The sequence below is a fragment of the Raphanus sativus genome, chromosome 4, assembly GCF_000801105.2.
Source record: "Raphanus sativus cultivar WK10039 chromosome 4, ASM80110v3, whole genome shotgun sequence".
NCBI classification, from domain to species: domain Eukaryota; kingdom Viridiplantae; phylum Streptophyta; class Magnoliopsida; order Brassicales; family Brassicaceae; genus Raphanus; species Raphanus sativus.
This window is the reverse complement of record NC_079514.1, coordinates 6,458,159-6,480,144: the sequence shown is the minus strand read 5'-3', so window position 1 is coordinate 6,480,144 and position 21,986 is coordinate 6,458,159. Positions and strand designations below refer to the sequence as shown.

The 21,986-nt window shown below is 27.6% G+C and overlaps 2 protein-coding genes across 2 annotated transcripts; one reads left to right on the top strand and one right to left on the bottom strand.

Moving 5' to 3' along the window:
* The first annotated feature begins 2,115 nt into the window (after positions 1-2,115).
* LOC108853676 (fe(2+) transport protein 1-like) lies at positions 2,116-3,681 on the top strand. The gene is made up of 3 exons (XM_018627092.2): positions 2,116-2,751; positions 2,887-3,036; positions 3,107-3,681. The coding sequence occupies exons 1-3, from the start codon at positions 2,170-2,172 to the stop codon at positions 3,410-3,412; spliced, it is 1,038 nt and encodes a 345-aa protein (XP_018482594.1). The 5' UTR covers positions 2,116-2,169; the 3' UTR covers positions 3,413-3,681.
* Positions 3,682-15,687: 12,006 nt separating this feature from the next.
* On the bottom strand, positions 15,688-16,958 carry LOC108852179 (E3 ubiquitin-protein ligase BOI). The gene is made up of 2 exons (XM_018625681.2): positions 16,771-16,958; positions 15,688-16,634 (listed from the first exon to the last, which is right to left on the bottom strand). The coding sequence occupies exons 1-2, from the start codon at positions 16,824-16,826 to the stop codon at positions 15,791-15,793; spliced, it is 900 nt and encodes a 299-aa protein (XP_018481183.1). The 5' UTR covers positions 16,827-16,958; the 3' UTR covers positions 15,688-15,790.
* Between the last annotated feature and the right edge of the window lie 5,028 nt (positions 16,959-21,986).

The window sequence follows — 21,986 nt, the reverse complement described above, 5'->3', positions numbered from 1 at the left end:
ATAAGTCAAGTATCAAATATAATTGAAATTACAAATACCCGGGTTGTGATGGATCTCTTTTTCTTTTTGAACAACCAATACTTGCATTAACTAAGAAAGAGTTTAATACAAGATCTCAAAGAAAGAAACAAAGAACAGATTCGCAAGACGATCTGCAGCAGAGTTTTGATCTCTTGAATAAAAGAAAACACAATAAAGTCGAAAGAACGGGATAGGCACTCCACATCTATGAGAACTCCATAGAGTTCCATCAGATACATCCTCGAGTGTATATCTCTGATGAACAGTGCCGGCTTACTATACCGGGTGGTAAGTGCGACCGCCCCAGGACCCATCCCAACTTTTAATTTTTTTTTTATTTTTTTTTCTTTTATCAACATATGTGTACTAGAACTAAATTTAAATAGTGTTACAAAATATAATAATACGTAACATTGTAATCAAAACAAAGAAAAACATATGAATTTTTACTTTTGTATTAAAAATAAATTTGATAATAATTAAAATATTAAAGATTAATACTAACAGGCCCAAAAATTTTGTTTTTGCCCAAAGGTCTACGTGGATGTTGAGCCGGCCCTGCTGATGAACTTTTCAGAATCGGATCTAATCCAGACGTTGTCGGCGGAGAGGACTTGTGCTTCAGCTACCGTTTCCCTCAAAGCAAGCGTTTCAGTGAGTAAAGGCGATGATACATTCGCGCAGACTTTTGAACCGGTGAGTGACGGAGCGAGCTCAGATGAGGAGACCCAACCAAGGCCTGCAGAGAGGGTATCTCTAGACCATGCGGCGTCGGAGTTCCAGATGATAGTGCCTGGAGGCACCATGTTCGGCTCGACCAGGAGAACGACTAGGTACTGCATTGACCAAACAAAAAGCAGGAATAGCTCTATTCTCGAAAATCAGAAGTTTTATAATTATATGTGATTTGAACTGGTTCTTGGGTCGTTAACAATATGCATACCATATTGGTTAATTTCTGAAGTTTATTTTGTTTATGTATTCGAAGTGGATTCTTTGTTGATATTCACATTGCTACCGGTTGGACCAATATCATCGTATTTGTTTTGATAATTTGACGTAAATATACACACATTCTAATAATTGTAGGGTATGCTATCTTAGAATAAAAATATAATAACATCATCAACACAAGAAGGTACATCAGTAACCCAATGACGGTGATCAAATGGTTGAAAGCTTCCACTTTATAGAGTTGGGTTTTCTTAACACGTAGAAAAGATACAAAAACATATTTTCTTATCTTCAGAATAAAATATAATTGTATTTCCTTCTTTATCGGGTAGAGAAGTCATTGTGTATCAAAGTCATATTGTGTATCATATTTTGGACTCGGCAAATGAATCTGTAGTTGTGAATTTAGGTCAAGATTTGTTTGAACCAATTAATGGAACAGCCAATTTTGCATATTACGCGACTGCATTTTACAATTCTATTCATTCTAGTTTTTTTTTTTTGATAGACTTTATCCGCTGATCTGACCGGTTCCGAGAAGAAGATACTTAATGCTATAAAATGAATTGGCCTGAAAACGTACCAATACCAACTTAGTGTAAAGATAAAAAAAGAGCACATATGAATTGTGACAACCTGTAACTTGTCTAATGACCCAAACATACTAGTCCTTCAATTTTAATATAATTATTGTGTCTCAGATTAAATAATGTTTTTCAATTTTTAATTTAAATTTATTAAATTTTTCTGCTATATAATTTTTGTACTTTATAATTTTTATTGCATTTATTATTTGAATTTTTGGTTAAATTGATAATTAATGATGTATTTATTTAAAAGAAATTAAATATTTATAAATTTGGATACAATAATTAACTTAAAACAACAACTAATATAAAAACAAAAAACAAAGAGATTTAGAACTTTAAAAACTTCAATTTTATATTTTCCATGATTATATAATAACACTTTCACAAAACTAATTTATACATATATAATAGACAATATACATTTTATTCTTATCCTAAGGAATATAAATAGAGTATGTCAACTGAAAAACAATAATTTCTTCAGCTGCGACAATAAATGGCATGAAATATACCGGCACACATTACTATATAAACCGACTCATCCAACAAGTCCAAAGACACAAACATTTTACAATCTGAAACACAACTCCAAAAGAAAAAAAAAATGGCTTCAACTTCAACACTTTTAATCAAAACAACCTTCATCATACTCATCTTTGTCTCGTTTACAATTTCTTCAGCAACTTCAACGGTGCCTGATGAATGCGCAAGCGAGTCAGCGAACCCGTGCGTCAACAAAGCTAAAGCTTTGCCTCTCAAAATCATAGCTATCGCCACAATCCTAGTCGCTAGCATGATTGGGGTGGGTGCTCCTCTCTTTAGCCGTTCTGTGCCGTTCCTCCGACCCGACGGTGACATTTTCACAGTTGTTAAATGCTTTGCCTCCGGGATCATCCTCGGAACCGGTTTTATGCACGTGTTGCCCGATTCTTTCGACATGTTATCATCACAATGTCTTGAAGAGAACCCGTGGCACAAGTTTCCCTTCACGGGATTTCTCGCTATGTTGTCCGGTCTAATCACTCTAGCCATCGATTCCATGGCTACGAGCCTCTATACTAGCAAAAACGCAGTTGGGATCATACCCCATGGTCATGGTCACGGCCCCGCAAATAATGTTACCTTACCAACGAAAGATGATGATTCCACGAGTGCACAACTCTTGCGATACCGAGTCATAGCTATGGTTAGTAGTAAATACACATGGAAATATTATAAACTTATTAATCGACACATTACTATTTTTTTCTTCTTTTTGACTTTATCAGTTTAGATGACATATTACTGAATATCATTCAATTTAATTTCGATGGATATTTAGGTCTTGGAGCTTGGAATAATAGTTCACTCTGTGGTCATTGGACTGTCTCTAGGAGCAACTAATGATACTTGCACCATTAAAGGACTCATCGCAGCTCTTTGCTTCCATCAAATGTTTGAAGGCATGGGACTTGGAGGTTGCATTCTCCAGGTATATAAATTGTATATAATAAACTTTTATCTTATCTTCTTCAAATGTTTAATGTTTGGCATATTTTCAGGCTGAGTACACGAACTTGAAAAAGTTTGTTATGGCGTTCTTTTTCGCCGTGACAACGCCATTCGGAATAGCGTTAGGAATTGCTCTATCAACAGTTTACAGAGAAAACAGTCCTAATGCGTTGATAACTGTTGGACTTCTCAATGCATGCTCGGCCGGATTGCTCATCTACATGGCACTCGTTGACCTTTTAGCTGCAGAGTTCATGGGGCCAAAGCTTCAAGGCAGCATCAAAATGCAGCTCAAATGTTTGGCCGCAGCTCTTCTAGGGTGCGGTGGAATGTCGATTCTCGCCAAATGGGCCTAACTAATGCTGCGGCATGTGGATTTCTTTATCGAACTGAAGAACCGTTTTTAGGTTTAAGTCTTGATCCTCTATCGGTTTTATTTCCTCGTAATGCACTTACGTGGTACTATCTATCACATTTGAAAGAACATGTCTTTTGATAGATATGTAAATGTAATTAGTCCCACGAGTCTATAGTCTTTTTCAATGTTCTCTCGATTTTTCTTGGTCTTAGCTCTTGGCGTGTAATGTTCTCGCAAGTTGTATATTAATAATACTTTTGTTTCTTCTCAAAATTAGCAGTTTAACAAAAGTGGCCGGTTTTAAGATTTTAGCGCCCATAAACATTTAGTAATAATTTTAATATATTTTTTTGTATACGTTGAAGCTTTATTTCTATATATGTTATTTTTAAAATTATAAGTCAACCAAAATTTTACTAAGTAGTGTTCAGATCCGCTCTCGGTAAAGAACCACTACACTAATCTACACTAAATTCTGCAACGGTCCAACCTACAGGCCGGTATATAGAATTAGGCCCAGTCAATAGGTCCCGTCAGTAGAGTTAGGCCACTATATAGGTCCCGTCTATAGAACTAGGCCTGTGTATAGGCTCATTGTCAACTTACTTGCATACCATACTAGCATACTGCTTCCATTGTTTTCTTTTTCTAATAACCGTGGAGATCAGGCGACCGAGGTCAACCGACTAATCCCACAAAATTTACGATACTTCATGTATTTTTGCGATTTAACGCTTGCCCAAATAATTACACGAGATTTCGAAGCCGGATCCGTATTGGGGCCGAACCTTCCTCAAAACCACTAGTCCACCACCGCATGGTTACTGCTTCCATTGTATTTACCTGCCCAGATTTGATCTTATACACCTCGTTAACATCTTTAGGCTTTTAGGGAAAAATACCAAACAAAACTAATATCCACAAAAAGATATTTTTTCCCACAAAAATAAAATCCACAGAAGGTTCATCTATTTCTCTGAATTCAACTATAATATTTTTTATTCTAAACATATTAAAATTTTGGTTAGTTTTCTTATTTGCATTTAGGGTCGTTGTTATCTTAAATATGTAAATATATTTTAAGAATATTATCAATAATATAAAGATGAAAATTACTTCTAAAGATGTATAAACAAACAGATATTTACATAAAATATATTAGTGTTCTAAAATGCTATATGCTAACCGGGAGTTGGATTACTGTATATCATATGGATGTATATACGGAGTATATACGGTAGATATATTTTAAATAAATACCATAGTAATAAATAAAATAATTACATAAGTTATATGTAACAATAAAAAAATATCAAGCATAATTAAATAGATTATACATTATATTTATTTATGGAATATTGAAAATAAAACATAAATTAACTGCTACAAATGAAGTCAAAAGAATCAAAAATTGTAATTAGAAAAAATACTTCAAAATCTAAGCACAAAATAAATTAAACGTTGTATAAACACTGTTTTATACGGCGTATCAACAAAAATTCGTGTTATCCTAATTCCAAAATCACAACCCCAAATCTAAAATAGTTTTCAATAAAATGAAAATTTTCCAAAAATAACAGTTTTAAAAATAGTTATTTAAAAATACAAACTATTTATGAAATTTTTTGTAAGAATACTAATATAAACAAAAATTCTTGTTATCCTAATATCAAAATCACAACCCCAAATCTACAATAGTTCTTTGTAAAATGAAAACTATCAGAAAATAATAGTTTTTAAAACATTATTTAAAAATGCAATTTATGGATGAAAAATTATGTAAGAATACTCATATATCAACAAATATTCTTGTAATTAGAAAAAATATTTCAAAATCTAAGCACAAAATAAATTAAACGTTGTATAAACACTGTTTTATACGGCGTATCAACAAAAATTCTTGTTATCCTAATTCCAAAATCACAACCCCAAATCTAAAGTAGTTTTCAATAAAATGAAATTTTTCCAAAATAACAGTTTTAAAAATAGTTATTTAAAAATACAAACTATTTCTGAAATTTTTTGTAAGAATACTAATATAAACAAAAATTCTTGTTATCCTAATTTCAAAATTACAACCCCAAATCTACAATAGTTCTTTGTAAAATGAAAACTATCAGAAAATAATAGTTTTTAAAACATTATTTAAAAATGAAATTTATGGATGAAAAATTATGTAAGAATACTCATATATCAACATATATTCTTGTTATCCTAATTTCAAAATCACAACCCCAAATCTATGTAGTTCTCTATAAAATGAAAACTTTCCCAAAATAGCAGTTTTAATGATATTATGAAAAATTATGTAATAATATTTATAAACAATTTTTTGTAATTCTAATTCTAATTTCAAAATCACAATCTAAAATCTACAATATTTATCATTAAAATGAAACCTTTCCAAAAATAGCAGCTTTAAAAAAATATTTAAAATATAACCTATTGATGATAAATTATGTAAGAATACTCATATATCAACAAAAATTCTTGTTACTCTAATTTCAAAATCACAACCCCAAATCTACAATAGTTCTCTATAAAATAAAAAATTTCCTATGAGTCTATATGTTTGATGACAAAAAAATAAAATAAAAGTTTTCCCAAAACAACAGATTTTTTAAAAATTATTTAAAAATTCATCCTATTGATGAAAAATTCTGTAAGAATACTCATATATCAACAAAAATTCTTGTCACTCTAATTTCAAAATCACAACCCCAAAACTAATGTAGTTCTCTATAAAATGAAAACTTTCCCAAAATAGCAGATTTTTTAAAAAAAATTAAAAATTCAGTCTATTGGTGAAAAATTCTGTAAGAATACTCATATATCAACAAAAATTCTTTTTATCCTAGTTTCAAAATTACAACATCAAATCTACAATAGGTCTCTATAAAATGAAAACTTTTCAAAAATATCAGTTTTTTAAAAAAATTGTTTAAAAATACAACTTATTTGATGAAAAATTATATAATCATATAGAAAAAATTCTTGTAATTCAAATTTCAAAATCACAATCTAAAATCTACAATATTTATCATTAAAATGAAACCTTTCCAGAAATAGCAGCTTTAAAAAATATTTAAAATATAACATTTTGATGAAAAATTATGTAAGAATACTCATATATCAACAAAAATTCGTGTTACTCTAATTTCAAAATCACAACCCCAAATCTACAATAGTTCTCTATAAAACGAAAACTTTCCTAAAACAACAGATTTTTAAAAAAATTATTTAAAAATGCATCATATTGATGAAAAATTCTGTAAGAATACTCATATATCAACAAAAAAATTCTTGTTATCCTAATTTCAAAATCTCAACAAATCTAATGTAGTTCTCTATAAAATGAAAACTTTCCCAAAATAGCAGAATTTTAGAAAAAAAAATAAAAACTCAATTTATTGATGAAAAATTCTGTAAGAATACTCATATATCAACAAAAATTCTTTTTATTCTAGTTTCAAAATCACAACATCAAATCTACAATAGTTCTCTATAAAATTAAAACTTTCCAAAAATAGCAGTTTTGAAAAAAAATATTTAAAAATACAACTATTTGATGAAAAATTATGTAATAATATAGAAAAAAAATTCTTGTAATTCTAATTTCAAAATCACAATCTAAGATCTACAATATTAATCATTAAAATGAAACCTTTCCAAAAATAGCAGTTTAAAAAAAAATATTTATAATAACCTATTGATGAAAAAGTATGTAATAATGCTCATATATCAACAAAAATTCTTGTTATTCTAATCTCAAAATCACAACCCCAAATCTACAAAATTTCTCTACAAAATGAAAACTTTCCAAAAACAGCAGATTTTAAAAAATTATTTAAAAATGCAACATATTGATGAAAAATTCTTTAAAAATACTCATATATCAACAAAAGTTCATGATCCCAATTTCAAATCCACAACCCCAAATCTATAGTAGTTCTCTATAAAATGAAAACTTTACAAAATAGCAATTTTAAAGAAACATTATTTAAAAATACAACCTCTTGGTATTTGTAAGAATACTCATATATCGACAAAAATTCTTGTTATCCTAATTTCAAAATCACAACCTTAAATCTAAAGCATTTGCTTATAAAATGAAAACTTTCCAAAAATAGCAGTTTTTCATAAAACCTTATTTAAAAATACAACCTATTTGATGAAAAATTATGTAATAATGTTTTATATATATATATATAAAATATTTTAATTCAAATTTCAAAATCACAATCTAAAATCTACAATTTTTCTCATTAAAATGAAACCTTTCCAAACATAGCAAATTTTTTAAAAAATATTTTAAAATATAACCTATTGATGAAAAATTCTATAAGAATACTCATATATCAATAAAAATTCTTATTATCCTAATTTCAAAATCACAATCGAAAATCTATAATAGTTCTGTATAAAATAAAAAAATTCTAAAAATAGAAGTTTTAAAAAAATATTTTAAAATACACTATATTGATGAAAAAATCTGTAAAAATACTCATATATCAATGAAAAAATTCTTGTTATCCTAATTTCAAAATCACAACCCAAAATCTACAATAATTCTTTATAAAATGAAAACTTTCTAAAAATAGCAATTTTAAAAAACAAATATTTAAAAATTCAGCTTATTGATGAAAACTTCTGTAAGAATACTCATATATCAACAAAAATTCTTGTTATCCTAATTTCAAGATCACAACCCCGAATCTACAGTAGTTCTCTATAAAATGAAAACTTTACAAAAATAGCAATTTAAAAATAAAACATAATTTAAAAATACAACCTTTTGATGAAATTTTTTCAAAGAATACTCATATATCAACAAAAAATTCTTGTTATCCTAATTTCAAAATCACAACCCTAAATCTAAAGTATTTCGTTATTAAATGAAAACTTTCCAAAAATAGCAGTTTTTATTAAAAAAACTAATTTAAAAATACAACATATTTGATGAAAAATTATGTAATAAAATTTAATATATAAAAAAAATCTATTAATTCTAATTTCGAAATCACAATCTAAAATCTACAATTTTTCCATTAAAATGATACCTTTCCAAAATAGCAATTCTAAAAAATATTTTAAAATATAACATATTGATGAAAAATTCTGTAAAAATACTCATATATATAAAAAAAATCTTGTTATCCTAATTTCAAAATCACAATCTAAACTCTATAATAGTTCTGTATAAAATGAAAATTTTCCAAAAATAGAAGTGTTTTAAAAAATATTTAAAAATACACTATATTGATGAAAAAAATTGTAACAATACTCATATACTAGGTGGTTTGTCCGCACATGCGCGCATAAATTTCTTATAAATACTTATAAGTTTATGTCTTATTAATCTAAAACCAGCATAATAAATTATTATTTATGTTTTTAAATAGTTAAATCAAACATCAAAATATTTATATATGTCAAATATTTTTAATCAAAATATATACTTATTATTGTGTTAAGTTTTTTTAAAACAGTCATATCCTAGAGATAGTTTAGAAAATATATTTATATTTTTTGCTTGACTAATATTTAATATAAATTGTTTTGTATCTTAATTTTTTTTAACTTTTATAATAAAAATATTTTTTTCAGATAGGCACAAAAAAAGAATATATATAGAAGAATTATCTTTTTTTGATAATTTTAAAATATTATTTTGTAATCAATTATTTAATATAGCATATAACATATAAACTTTATATCATTAAAATAAATTAGTGAATAGTTAGAAACTAATAATAAATTAATAACCTATCTAAAAGTCTAAAACCTAATAAAAATATGACAAATAAGAAAAGTTAATATAACATATTAATTTAATATTAATAAAAAAATTCATTTTTATTTATATAGAATATTCATCAAGGCTATTATTTTAAATTAATAATTTAGTGACTCAGCTCAAAACAAATAATACATCAATGATAATTTAACTTAAACTTAATAAAAATATGACAAATAAGCAAAATTAGCTAAAATCATGGAAAACATGACAAGTAAGCAAAATCACTTCATAAATAATAGTATAGATCAATAACAATTCTTGTTATCCTAATTTCAAAATCACAACCCAAAATCTACCATAATTCTCTATAAAATGAAAACTTTCTAAAAATAGTTGTTTAAAACAAATATTTAAAAATTCAACCTATTGATGAAACATTCTGTAAGAATACTCATATATCAACATAAATTATTGTTATCCTAGTTTCAAAATCATAACTCCAAATATACAATAGTTCTCTATAAAATGAAAACTTTACAAAATAACAGTTTTTGAAACAATTATTTAAAAATACAATTTATTGATGAAATTTTTTTAAGAATACTCATATATCTATAAAAGTTCTTGTAATCCTAATTTCAAAATCACAACCTCATATCTACAATAGTTCTCTATAAAATATTTTTTTCCAAAACAGCAGATTTTATAAAATTATTTAAAAATTCAACCTATTGATGAAAAATTCTGTAAGAATACTCATATATCAACAAAAATTCTTGTTATCCTAATTTCAAAATGACAACCCCAAATCTCCAGTAGTTCTCTATAAAATGAAAATGTACAAAAATAGCAATTTAAAACAAAACTATTTTAAAATACAACATCTTGATGAATTTTTTTGTAAGAATACTCATATATCAAAAAAAAAGTTTGTTATCATAATTTCAAAATCACAACCCCAAATCTCCAGTAGTTCTATAAAATGAAAACTTTCCAAAATAGCAGTTTTTTATAAAAACTTATTTAAAAATACAACATATTTGATGAAAAATTATGTAATAATATTTCATATAGAAAAAATATTCTTGTAATTCTAGTTTCAAAATAACAATCTAAAATCTACAATTTTCTCATTAAAATGAAATCTTTCCAAAAATAGCAATTTAAAAAAAATATTTTAAAATATAACCTATTGATGAAAAATTCTGTAAAAACACTCATATATAAAAACAAATTCATGTAATTCTAATTTCAAACTCAAAATCTAAAATCTACAATAGTTCTCATTAAAATGAAACATTTCCAAAAATAGGAGTTTTAAAAAATATTATATTTAAAATTACAACCTATTGATGAAAAATTCTGTAAGAATACTCATATATCATAAAAATTCTTGTTATCTTAATTTCAAAATCACAACCCAAAATCTACAATAGTTCCCTATAAAATGAAAACTTTCCAAAAATAGCAGTTTAAAAAAAAAATTAAAAAATTCAACCAATTGATGAAAAATTATGTAAGAATACTCATATATCAACAAAAAATCTTGTTATCCTAGTTTCAAAATCATAACCCCAAATCTACAATAGTTTTCTATAAAATGAAAACTTTACAAAAATAGCTGTTTTTAAAACAATTATTTAAAATACAACATATTGATTAAAATTTTTGTAAGAATACTCATCTATCTACAAAAATTCTTGTAATGCTAATTTCAAATTCACAACCCAAAGTCTACAATAGTTCCCTATAAAATGAAAATTTTCCAAAAATAGCAGTTTAAAAAAAACAACTTAGAAATTCAACCAATTGATGAAAAATTCTGTAAAAATACTCATATATCAACATAAATTCTTGTTATCCTAGTTTCAAAAGTATAACCCCAAATCTACAATAGTTTTCTATAAAATTAAAACTTTCCAAAAATAGCAGTTTTTAAAACAATTATTTACAACATATTGATTAAAAAATTTGTAAGAATACTCATATATCTACAAAAATTCTTGTAATCCTAATTTCAAAATCACAACCTTAAATCTACAATAATTCTCTATAAAATGAAATTTTTTCCAAAATAGCAAATTTTTAAAAAAATTATTTAAAGTTACAACCTATTGATGAAAAATACTGTAAGAATACTCATATATCAACAAAAATTCTTACTATCCTAATTTAAAAATCACAACCCCAAATCTATAGTAGTTCTCTATAAAATGAAAACTTTACAAAAATATCAAAAAAAAGAATAATTTAAAAATACAACCTCTTGATGAATTTTTTTGTAAAAATACTCATATATCAAGAAAAATTCTTGTTATTCTAATTTTAAAATCACAACCCCAAATCTAAAGTAGTTCCATTTAAAATGAAAACTTTTCAAAAATAGCAGTTTAAAAAAAAAATTATTTAAAAATAGAACCTATTTGATGAAAAATTCTATAATAGTATTTCATATATAAAAAATTCTTGTAATTCTAATTTCAAAATTACAATCTAAAATCTACAATATTTCTCAATAAAATGAAACTTTCCAAAAATAGCAGTTTTAAAAAAAATTATTTAAAAACAAAATCATAACCTCAAAATTTATAGCAGTCCAAAAAAAATAATATTATTTAGACTGCTATAAATTTTCTTTCTCACACGAGATTGTGAGAATAAGTCCATAATTCTAATCTAGCCATCAGTTGAATCTTGGTTCTTGGGATTGAGTCAGGACTTCTAATTCACCCAATAAGATCCATCTTTTATCACCCTTTTATCTGCAGTTGTTTTACAAATGTGAAGAAAGCTAAAGCACATATAATTTATTATTGAAGGAGAAACTTTGAACAAATTATTGGAGTAACGTTTCTTCGTCGCAATCATCGTAACTCAGTGAATTTACGCATCGTATTCATACGTTCTTATTAGGTTACTACTCATTCTGTTTCTGAATAAATCATTTTCGAGTTGTGCACACGGATTAAGAAATTATTAAATTTTGCATATTTTTCATATAAAAATATCACTACCCATATATCTCAACCAATAAAAAAACAAAAATGCATAATAAAATTAATAAATTTTGCATTGAAATGCTAAAACGACACTTATTTTGCAACAAAAAAAATTTCTACAACAATACTTAATATGTAACGGAGTTTGTATATAAATATTTTCTATTTTTTAACAATTTGGTTTATATAAGACTTATTCTTGGGTTCATCCCTAGAGTGAACCTAGAGGTTCACCCAACCAATAGAAATCACTTATTTCACAATTGATATCTTTTAAATAAGGAAATAAAATATTATCAAGTTATATTATGTTTTTAAAATAAAAATGTTAAAACAAATAAAATAGTAATATATGCAAAAAAATTAAAAATATTTTAAATCCGTCATCAAAACACTAAGCCTAAACTCTAAAATTTAAATTAAAAACATTAAACACTAAATCTTAAAAATACCAAATCCTTAATCCTAAAAAGAGTTTAGGATTTACCTAAAGGTTTAGAGTTTAGAGTTTAGGATTTATGGTTTAGTATTTCGATGACGGCCTTAAAATATCTAAATTTCTTTTGCATATACTAGAGTTTAGGGTTTAGAGTTTAAGATTATCCAAGGGTTTAGCATATACCAAGGGTTTAGGGTATACTCAAGGGTTTATGGTTTATGATTTAGGGTTTAGGGTTTATTTTATCTTTCGAAAATGTTAAATATTTTTTAAATTTTTTTTTGTAACTATTATTATTTTTATTTGTTTTTATTTTATTTATTTTAAAATATAATATAACTTGACAATATTTTGTTTCCTTATTTAAAAGATATCAATTGTGAAATGAATAATTCTTATTGGTTGGGTGAACTTTTAGATTCACTCTACGGGTGAACCCAATAATAACTCTTTATATAACGTATGTACTTAAATATCTATCTTATTAAAACAGAAACATTCTAACTTTTTCTAGGTGGATTTTAAAGTTAGACATCACATTATTATTCTTAGTCTAACCTTTCATTTAAATATTTCCTTAGAGAGTTTAATATCAAGCACCTATCATTTAACTCCACCATAATTAATATTATCCTATCATTTAACTCCACCGTAATTATCATTTAACATCACCTCTTTTATCTATTCTTTCATTTAACATTAACTCCATCGAACTTTCATATGAATGTAAATCATTTGACTATAATTTAACTCCACCGTAAATTATTTACAAAATATCTAAATCATTTGACTATCATTTAACTCCACCGTATATATTATATAATAGTACAAATATAACAACTCCTCTCTTTTATTATAGTCAAATGAATACAACAAATGTCTCCAATATAAATATTACACGAGTCTGAGTTCTTAAAAATAAATATAAAAATAAATGTTACACATGTTATTAAAAATATAAACGAGTCCAAAACATGTCATTGCCCAGTTTTAACTATCTTGATCCAATTGTATCTCCCAAACCAATGGATTGAATTAACCAAATAATTTAACAATATGTTTCAACCACATCTGTACTTTTTTGAAACTCAATACTAAATATATCATAATATTTTTTCTTGATGCTCAAATAATGAATATACACTAAATAGAAACATCAATTTATTCTTTAAAAGTAATCAAATATGGGAAAACCCCTTCACCAAATTAAAAATATATTCTTATTTCAATAACAGAAACATCAATTCAAACTTTAAAAAATCGATTATGAGTTTACCATACCTAAAATCTCGGTGGCAATCAAATATTCACAATCAAATTTATAGATTTGAAATATCGTAAATATGGAAAACCCCTTTCTCCAAGATTAATCTACTATACCAAAAATCTCGGTGTCATGGGATTTTGTATTTATGTATATTTAACTTAATAGGTAACTTGACGTATTTATGAGATTTCAATAAAAGAAACATCAATTTTAACTTTTTAAGAAATCGATTATGAGTCTACTAGCCTAAAAATAAATTAAAGAAAAGGAAAATAAGATGTAGCTATTTTTTTCTCTCTTTCCTGGATAGTTGTTGTTACTAATGGACTTATTAATTCTATGTGGACATGGACATTTATAATGAATTTTTTTTCTTGGGCATAATAGTTATTTTGTCAATAAATATAAAACAAAAAAGATTGTATATTTTTATTGCACTTAACTTTCTAAAAAAAACACATTGTCATTTTCAATTTATTCAATTTTTTTGCACACATTCAAAATACTATTCTTCTAATAAAAAAATTTGAATCTATAATTGTTTTTGGATTAATACAGTTTCATTTAAATTATTTTACTAAATATAAAACATTTATGTATCCGAACGGTTAATCTTTCTTGCTATTTTTTTTTTTTTCCATTAAATTTTCTGTTTATCTATCTTATAATAATTAATAACTATTTTATTAAAATTATAAAGAAGACTTCAGTTTTGTTCGTCTAAATCGTATCGGTTAATATTAGATTAGTGTCCCCATCTTATGTCTATATCTATAATACACTATTATGTTAGTCCAAATCGTATTGGTTACTATTAGATTAGTGGTTCACAATACATCTGTAGTACACTGTTATTTTAATCCAAATCGTATTGGTTAATATTATATTAATGTTTGCACCATACAATTATATTTATAATACACCAATGAAAAACTATTAATACAAAAAACAGTTTTCATTGTTTTTAAACAATATGAACAAACTCGAAATTATATAAAACTACATTATGTGAAATAGAAAAATTCTAAATTGTATTGACTACTATAGAATATATGTTATATGTTAAAACAAAAATAAAATCCGCGCAATCGCGCGGGTCATGATCTAGTATAATTTAAAATCCATTTGAGTGGTTTTTTTTCGTTGTCTAGACATGCACTACACATGATATGATCCGAATTTTGAAATATTTATTACACGACAACTATAATGACTATGAACTGAAAATGTCGTTGAGGCATTCGAATTCAGACTTTCTTTTTTGATGATTTATTTTATTTTCGATAGCGAAGTATGATTCTTCTTGTTTTATATGGTTCGTGGGGTTGGAAAGATAAAATATACCGCCAACTTGCAATAGTATATATCTATAGACAACTTTTATAATTTTTCAATCTATGTCGCATTGTGCAAATCTATCAAAATGAAATTAGATTATTCAAACTCATGTAATTGACTTTTTTTTTTTTGGTTTTACAAAAAAAAACTCATGTAATTGACTTTGATGATAAATAGGCTAATAATAAAGTAAACCAACCTACGGTGCAACTTAAAAAGAAGTTTGGGTCATTTACATTTAAAATTATGTTTTTTAATATCAACCAATTACAAGAAAATTATTTCTTTCTTTCTATTCATCGTTGTGTGGATATTTTCCTATAAAAATGAGAGATGACGTTTTGTGAGTTTTAAAATTCTTTTCAACTTGAATTGCAACTTTTATTCTTGGATTCGCTCACAACTCGTTATAGAAAGAATAATAAATCCTAATTTACAGGAGTTAACAAAAAAATCAAAACCGTACTGACAAAAAATAAAATAAAAATTTGGCTAAGTGAAAATTACATATTTTGTATGTTAGTTCTTAAGTCTTAACTAAAATTTATGGAAAAAAAAAACAGAATATGAATTTAGTTGCACCAAAAAAATGGTCAAGGAGATATGTTAACATGTACACTAGCGTTCATGACAGAATCGCAAACCGGACAAGTTTGTAACAAAGCCGAACCACAAACCGTACACAAACACAAATGGCGACAAGGTAACACCAACACACTCGCTTCTCTTTCACCACACAGCTTGCAACTGGCACCAACCGCTTTAATACCTTCACCACCTTCAACGCAACTTCCGCAGCTCGACTCCGCATCGTCTTCTACAACGGTTGGTGCGGTTGGTAACGTTTGGACTTGAGCCAGAACTTGGTCTAGGTTTGTTCGAAGGTTGTTAGCGTGTGCTTCGTTGGTTTGAGCCATATCACGCCATATTTGGTTTTCAACGTAAAGACTCTTGACTCGCTCTTGTAATATCCAATTAAGATTTCTCATACGTACGATCTCGTCGTCTTTCTCTTTTAATTTCTTGGCTATTGCGTTTTGAAACGTAGACGCTAGTATCCGCGTTTGCGTTCGCTGACGAGTTTCAACCTCTATTCTAAGCTTCTCCGTTTGTTGAGCTACGTACCGATCAATCTCCGACTGTTGTTGGTTTTGGATTTGAAACACGAGTTCAGCGTTTATCAAAGATGAGGCTAAACCAAACGCACCGGACCTCCGCTTAACCGGAGACGCGAACTGAGCGTCTGAGCCAAGGTATTGAGATTCTCTCGCACGTTTTGCGGACGGAGGAAGAACAGAGGATGAGTTGAACTTGTAAGTGAGACCACTTTCCGATTTGTTAAAGCGAGCTTTAGCTAAAGGATCTACGGCGAGGGATTCTCCGGTTACAAATGGAACTCCGCCGTGGTTCATGTCTTGTTCGAATTTAACACAATCTCTGCAAATAAAAGCACAAAAATGATTACGGGAAACCCATTTGAATAAGCCCGAGACAGCTCTAAAACGAAGAAAAACAAGAAGAAAATATTTTTTCAAGTAAATAAAATAAAAACCAGTTTGTTGAGTTTTGTTACCTGTTTGATAACAACTGAGGAGAGAAAATGTTCATGTGATGAGCTTCAACAGCCATTGATACGTTTGTATAAAAAGCTACGAGATACTATATATATGAATAAAGAGAGAGGATGAAGGAGAGTTGTGTCGACTGGTGAAGAAATCTATGGAGGTTGGCTTTTATTTAAGGTGAGAGAAAAAGTCAAAATTATTTAATTTTCTATAAATAATTGTTTTCTATTTTTTTCTAGTATGACTAGTTATTTTAGTTTCCTTAGAAATAATCCTCAATTCTGTGAAAGAAAACAATTTTATGGTTGGAATTACCATATTTGCTTGTTCCTTATATAAACTACCATATTTGTTTGGTATGCTTTTTAGGTATTATTAGATTTAGTTTTAGTGAGAAATTCTGGAAACAATAATTTATGAGCTTAAACAGAATATTTACTTCCATATCTACCTATATAGAGACAAAATATGTGTGTATGTTTCTGGAAGTTCGCAATATTGCGTCTGTAAAAAGTAAAAGATTATAGTTTCTGATGCTTTTGTTCTTGATGCATATCTATCCTTCTGTTCTTGATGCACTCTTGTATTGTATGTTTCCTTGGCGCACAAATGTATGTAACAGTGTACCTTTGACTAGTCAAAGCATCTTTATAGTAGCAGTATCTTATTTTGTGTTACTTCTAAACTTAAAACTATATATATACACTATATATAACTGTTTTCCAATCAAACATGTTAGTTCATTGTACTCTGTCTACATTAATTAAAATTTAATCTCTTTTCAGTCAACCAATATTTATCTTATAGATTCGTTTCCATCTTGGTGATAAATAAAATTAATATTCAATGATATTTAATAAATATAAGAAAATGATTCACAAAGTTGTATATTCTAGAGAAAAGTTTTGTTTCAAAAAAAATCTATTTTTTACATTTTAATGCATATTTTATTAACTAATTGCAAACTTTAAAAAAATAATTGCATTGGTTGAATTTTCATTGGCTTAAAACTATGGAAAAAATATTAACAAAAAGATATGTAAATTTATTGTGTTTTATTAAAACGTGTGAAAAATTTAGAATGTGTAATATTTTGAAACAGAGTTAGTAGTAAATATGCATATTCTCCATCTTCAGTTTTACTGATTAAACAATCTCAAAAGCTCACGTCATGCAGCTGTAGTTACGAAAACTCCACCATGGCATAAAACCATCATTATTGGTGTCCACTCTCTCTCCCTTAACTAAGGGCTTTCTTCTTTTTTTGTTCGGTAGAGAGTAAGGGCACGCCCTTAAATAAGGGCTTTCTCACTCTCTTTCTTCTCGGTCCCCGCATTATTCCTCTTAAGGACTTTGCTAAGGTCTGCCCAATATTGATGCTCTAACTGAGACCCGAGAACATATACGGTTTTATATATTCTGAATTTCTGATAGCGGTAATTTTTTTTCCTATTGCGGTGGTTTATGTTTTATTTCTATAGTTGGTTGTTTTGAAATCCTAAACGAAAAAAAGAATTCCAAAATATTTTCGTTACCTTATTTAAGGAATCAGCATAACACAATTATTTTGTCATGTCAAATATTCATTTTCTGAACAGATACCTGTACGTCAAATCAGTTGTCAAAGAACATATATATGACTGTAAAAACTATTTACGGGAAGCTCTCCATAGTGAAATGCACGTGCGAAAAGTGTGGGTCCATGGTAGGAAATGAGGCCACGTCTTAGTGGGACCGAGCGAACCTTATTAGTTTCGGTATTAGATAAAATTTATGTTTCGGTACCACCATTTTGTTTGCTTCTTGATTTGTCGTTTCACGTCGCTTTTTAATTTATTAGTATTATGTTTTGGAATTAATAATATAAAAATATAAGCCTATAATTAAATAAAAAAGTTTGAAAGAGAAACTCGGATTTTTACGATAAATGTGTTTATAGTACGGATAAGTAGGTGTTGTCATAACTCTGGTGACTTTTCGGTATAGGACAGGTCGTCCACGAAGAAAATAAAAATCTTTATTTTTTCTTACAGTCATGCGGTGGCTTATTTTTATTTTTTTATAAATCCTATCGGTTGATCCGGTCGGCCTAAGGAAGAACGCACTTAATGCTATAGAGTGGACTGGCTACCACACTACCTAACCTGAGTTTGGAATACCTTCCGACTAATGTCAGGAGATGAACCGATCATCTGTTACGATCCACCATGTAAACCACTTGAGCCAAAGCCTAAACTCAGACTGACCAAATGATAATAATTTAGTTCGTAGGGAGAATCGAACCCATGACTGATGTAGATACACACCAAACCCCAAAAGATTGATACTAGACTACCACCACTTGGTTGGCTTATCTCTTTTTAATTATTAGTATTTTGAATTTACAAAATAAAGTAGTCATGGATATTTTCTTATCTATGTTAATTTTATTCTTTATTTTTATAACTAAGAACAAGAGAATACATATTATTTTCTATAAAGTTATTATGAATAATGTTTTAAAAGCATAGGTTTCGGGGTAAACCAAACTAGTAGACAAAAACATCTTCGGTTGTCTTTTATTTATTGTCTTGTATTTTATTTCTTATCGATATATTCGTTTGTCTAATTCTTCATATGGCTTCATTAATGTCAGACACTACGCCTACATCATCACTACTCCGTAATTCACTATCTTAAGACTTGCTCAGAGCTTTTAATCAATTTAGAATAGACTTATTGGTCCCATTATACGTTTTCATATTCCTTTCTAATTTATCTTCTATAAAATAGATTTTAATAAATATTGATTTCATAAATTAGATAATCGAACAAGATAGATGGAGACAAGCGTGCTGAGTTCAGGCTTTGAGAAAAAATATGCAAGTAGTGCCTGCGAAATGGATTTTCAATCCTATAAATAGATTATTGTCGTCAACTGCATTTGATCTTATAAACATATTATTAATAGAATCCTTCACGTCGCGGATAGATTTTCAACTAATTTATTTTCTTTATTTATATCGTCGTATTACAGTTGAGCTTTTCATATTTGTTTTGATATGATGTGTTATGTATATTAGATAATGACATTTATGTTTACATTCATATTATAGAAGAGAAAGAAAATACGAGAAATCGAAAGAAAGATCAAAGATGTATAAAGTGTTGAAAAATCAATTTGGCCCATGCTTATCGGAACCAACTACTAGTAGGTGTCAATCAGATTGATCCACAGCAGCTCGGTTGGATCACGGGTTTAACGTATGCCAGATTAGGTCAACTCGGTTCTTGAACTTCACAACTTCACGAGTTATTTTTGTTTTTAAGTAATTTTACCCTGACCCGTCTAGTTTGAGGTGAGAGTCAATTTTGTCTAGATGAATAATGCCTTTTCAAACTCATCTTTGTTATATGAATTAGAGAATAGCTTATGTATCATACATCTAAACCTTATACATTTTGTCAAATTAATGGATTTGACATACGACATAAAATGAATTTGGGTTTATGAAGAGGCATTACACAGACGTAAAGACCGGACTAATTAAAGAAACGTGAGACTAAAGAAAACACGAGGATAGATAATGGTAGTGACCCCTTAATAAAATAAATTAGTGTAGAGAGACCATTAGCTATATTATAATTTGTTGATATACTTAAATCTAATATCAAAATAAAGGTTGATCCAACAAGGATATACCTTTTGCTAAATTGAAGAAGGAAGGGCATATTAGGTGACGATTTTTGTACTTATTTTTTTGTAACTTACGATTTTTGTACTTATCCCATGCAAATCTTAAAAGTAAGTAGTGGAGACCGATTAGAAGTTTAGAACCTGGGGTAATTTGTCTGTATTAAGGTTATAACAGAATACACTTTAAATATACATTGCAAAATGCATAGATCTATATTTCGGATCTTAGCAACTTTTTTCTTCTCTTGAATTCCTTTCATATCTTTTATTGAGATGTTAAAGTTATCTATCAACAGCAAAATCGTAAAAATCTATAGTCTTATTAGTCATCCGAACAAAAATGAGATAAAAAAGTAAATCAATTTATAATGAGAATACTTGCTAACAGAGAGTTTTATGCTATCAAAATGCAGATTATTTTTGAAACGAATTTTAAAAATCATGCTGAAAGGATGGTTCATATAAGTTGGTAAATGTTATTACCAAATCTTATTTTGTTATCTAAAAGTAAACCAACTAAATAATTTCGTTAGTTACGTTGATTTCTCAATTAATAATCTGACCATTGGATGCTTATTAAGCGCATTATACTATTTCTGCGTTGAACTTGCAGTTTGATGCTTGTGGTGAATCCCCTTTGCTATTTGATAGTACAAGCAATAAAAGTTATAATGGAAGAACACAGCTACTTGTACAGGTATATGATAGTCAACGTGACAACGTCTAATGATTTCAAGACAAAATATATCCAATATGTAATGTTTAAGGCTCTTAAGTTGTAAACGGTTGGACATGTCACATTTTAAAAGAAAATTGCTCTTTTCATATAAAATACCACTCTCTAAACCACAAAAATAATATTCTTTTTATTTCTTATTAAATTCAACTCAATATTAATTACAAAATAAATTGATCTTATCAGTAAATGTTTTTTATCTAAAATGCTATTAATTAAATAGATAATATTAATAAAAATATAAATATATTTTAATCAATTTTTTACTACGTGTGAAAAATGTGTAGATGACATTCTTTTTATGAAACAGATAGAATAGAATATTTAAAATGAAAATGAAAAATATTAGATTTCCGGAGAAAACTTATTATGCAATAATGGTTAAAAAACGAAGCTGATAAAAGAAAATGGTCGCCCAATGAGAGAACAATATATCTATAAAGTAACTGGAATTAGGTTAGATTCAGTGTCATTACTCATTATCATAATTAATCATTCATCATCACCATCGTCATTTATCTAAAATATAATAATGTTAAATGCACTCCATGATTTCGTTTTCCCCACCAATCCCGCCTATTGAGTTTTGACGACGACATCAATCAGATCTTATCACACTTTACTATCTATCAGAGATGTTTTTTTTTTTTTTTTTTAAACACAACTTACTTTCATTCATACTTAACTTGTTCGGTTACACTGAACTGAGGGAATTAGCCATCCTCTTAGGTTAAAAACATAAACATCTCTAGCAAAATTAGTTAAGATAGATAGTTCTTCAGGAGAAGATGACAACGAAATCAAAACAAAGC

What these genes read in the sequence shown, in the direction of transcription:
- LOC108853676 (XM_018627092.2), top strand. Translation starts at nt 2,170, where the DNA reads ATGGCTTCAACTTCAACACTTTTAATCAAAACAACCTTCATCATACTC. An exon ending in GATACCGAGTCATAGCTATG is followed by an intron (nt 2,752 to 2,886) that starts GTTAGTAGTAAA and finishes ATGGATATTTAG; the next exon opens with GTCTTGGAGCTTGGAATAAT. An exon ending in TTGGAGGTTGCATTCTCCAG is followed by an intron (nt 3,037 to 3,106) that starts GTATATAAATTG and finishes GCATATTTTCAG; the next exon opens with GCTGAGTACACGAACTTGAA.
- LOC108852179 (XM_018625681.2), bottom strand. Translation starts at nt 16,826, where the DNA reads ATGGCTGTTGAAGCTCATCACATGAACATTTTCTCTCCTCAGTTGTTA. An exon ending in CCTCAGTTGTTATCAAACAG is followed by an intron (nt 16,635 to 16,770) that starts GTAACAAAACTC and finishes TTTTATTTGCAG; the next exon opens with AGATTGTGTTAAATTCGAAC.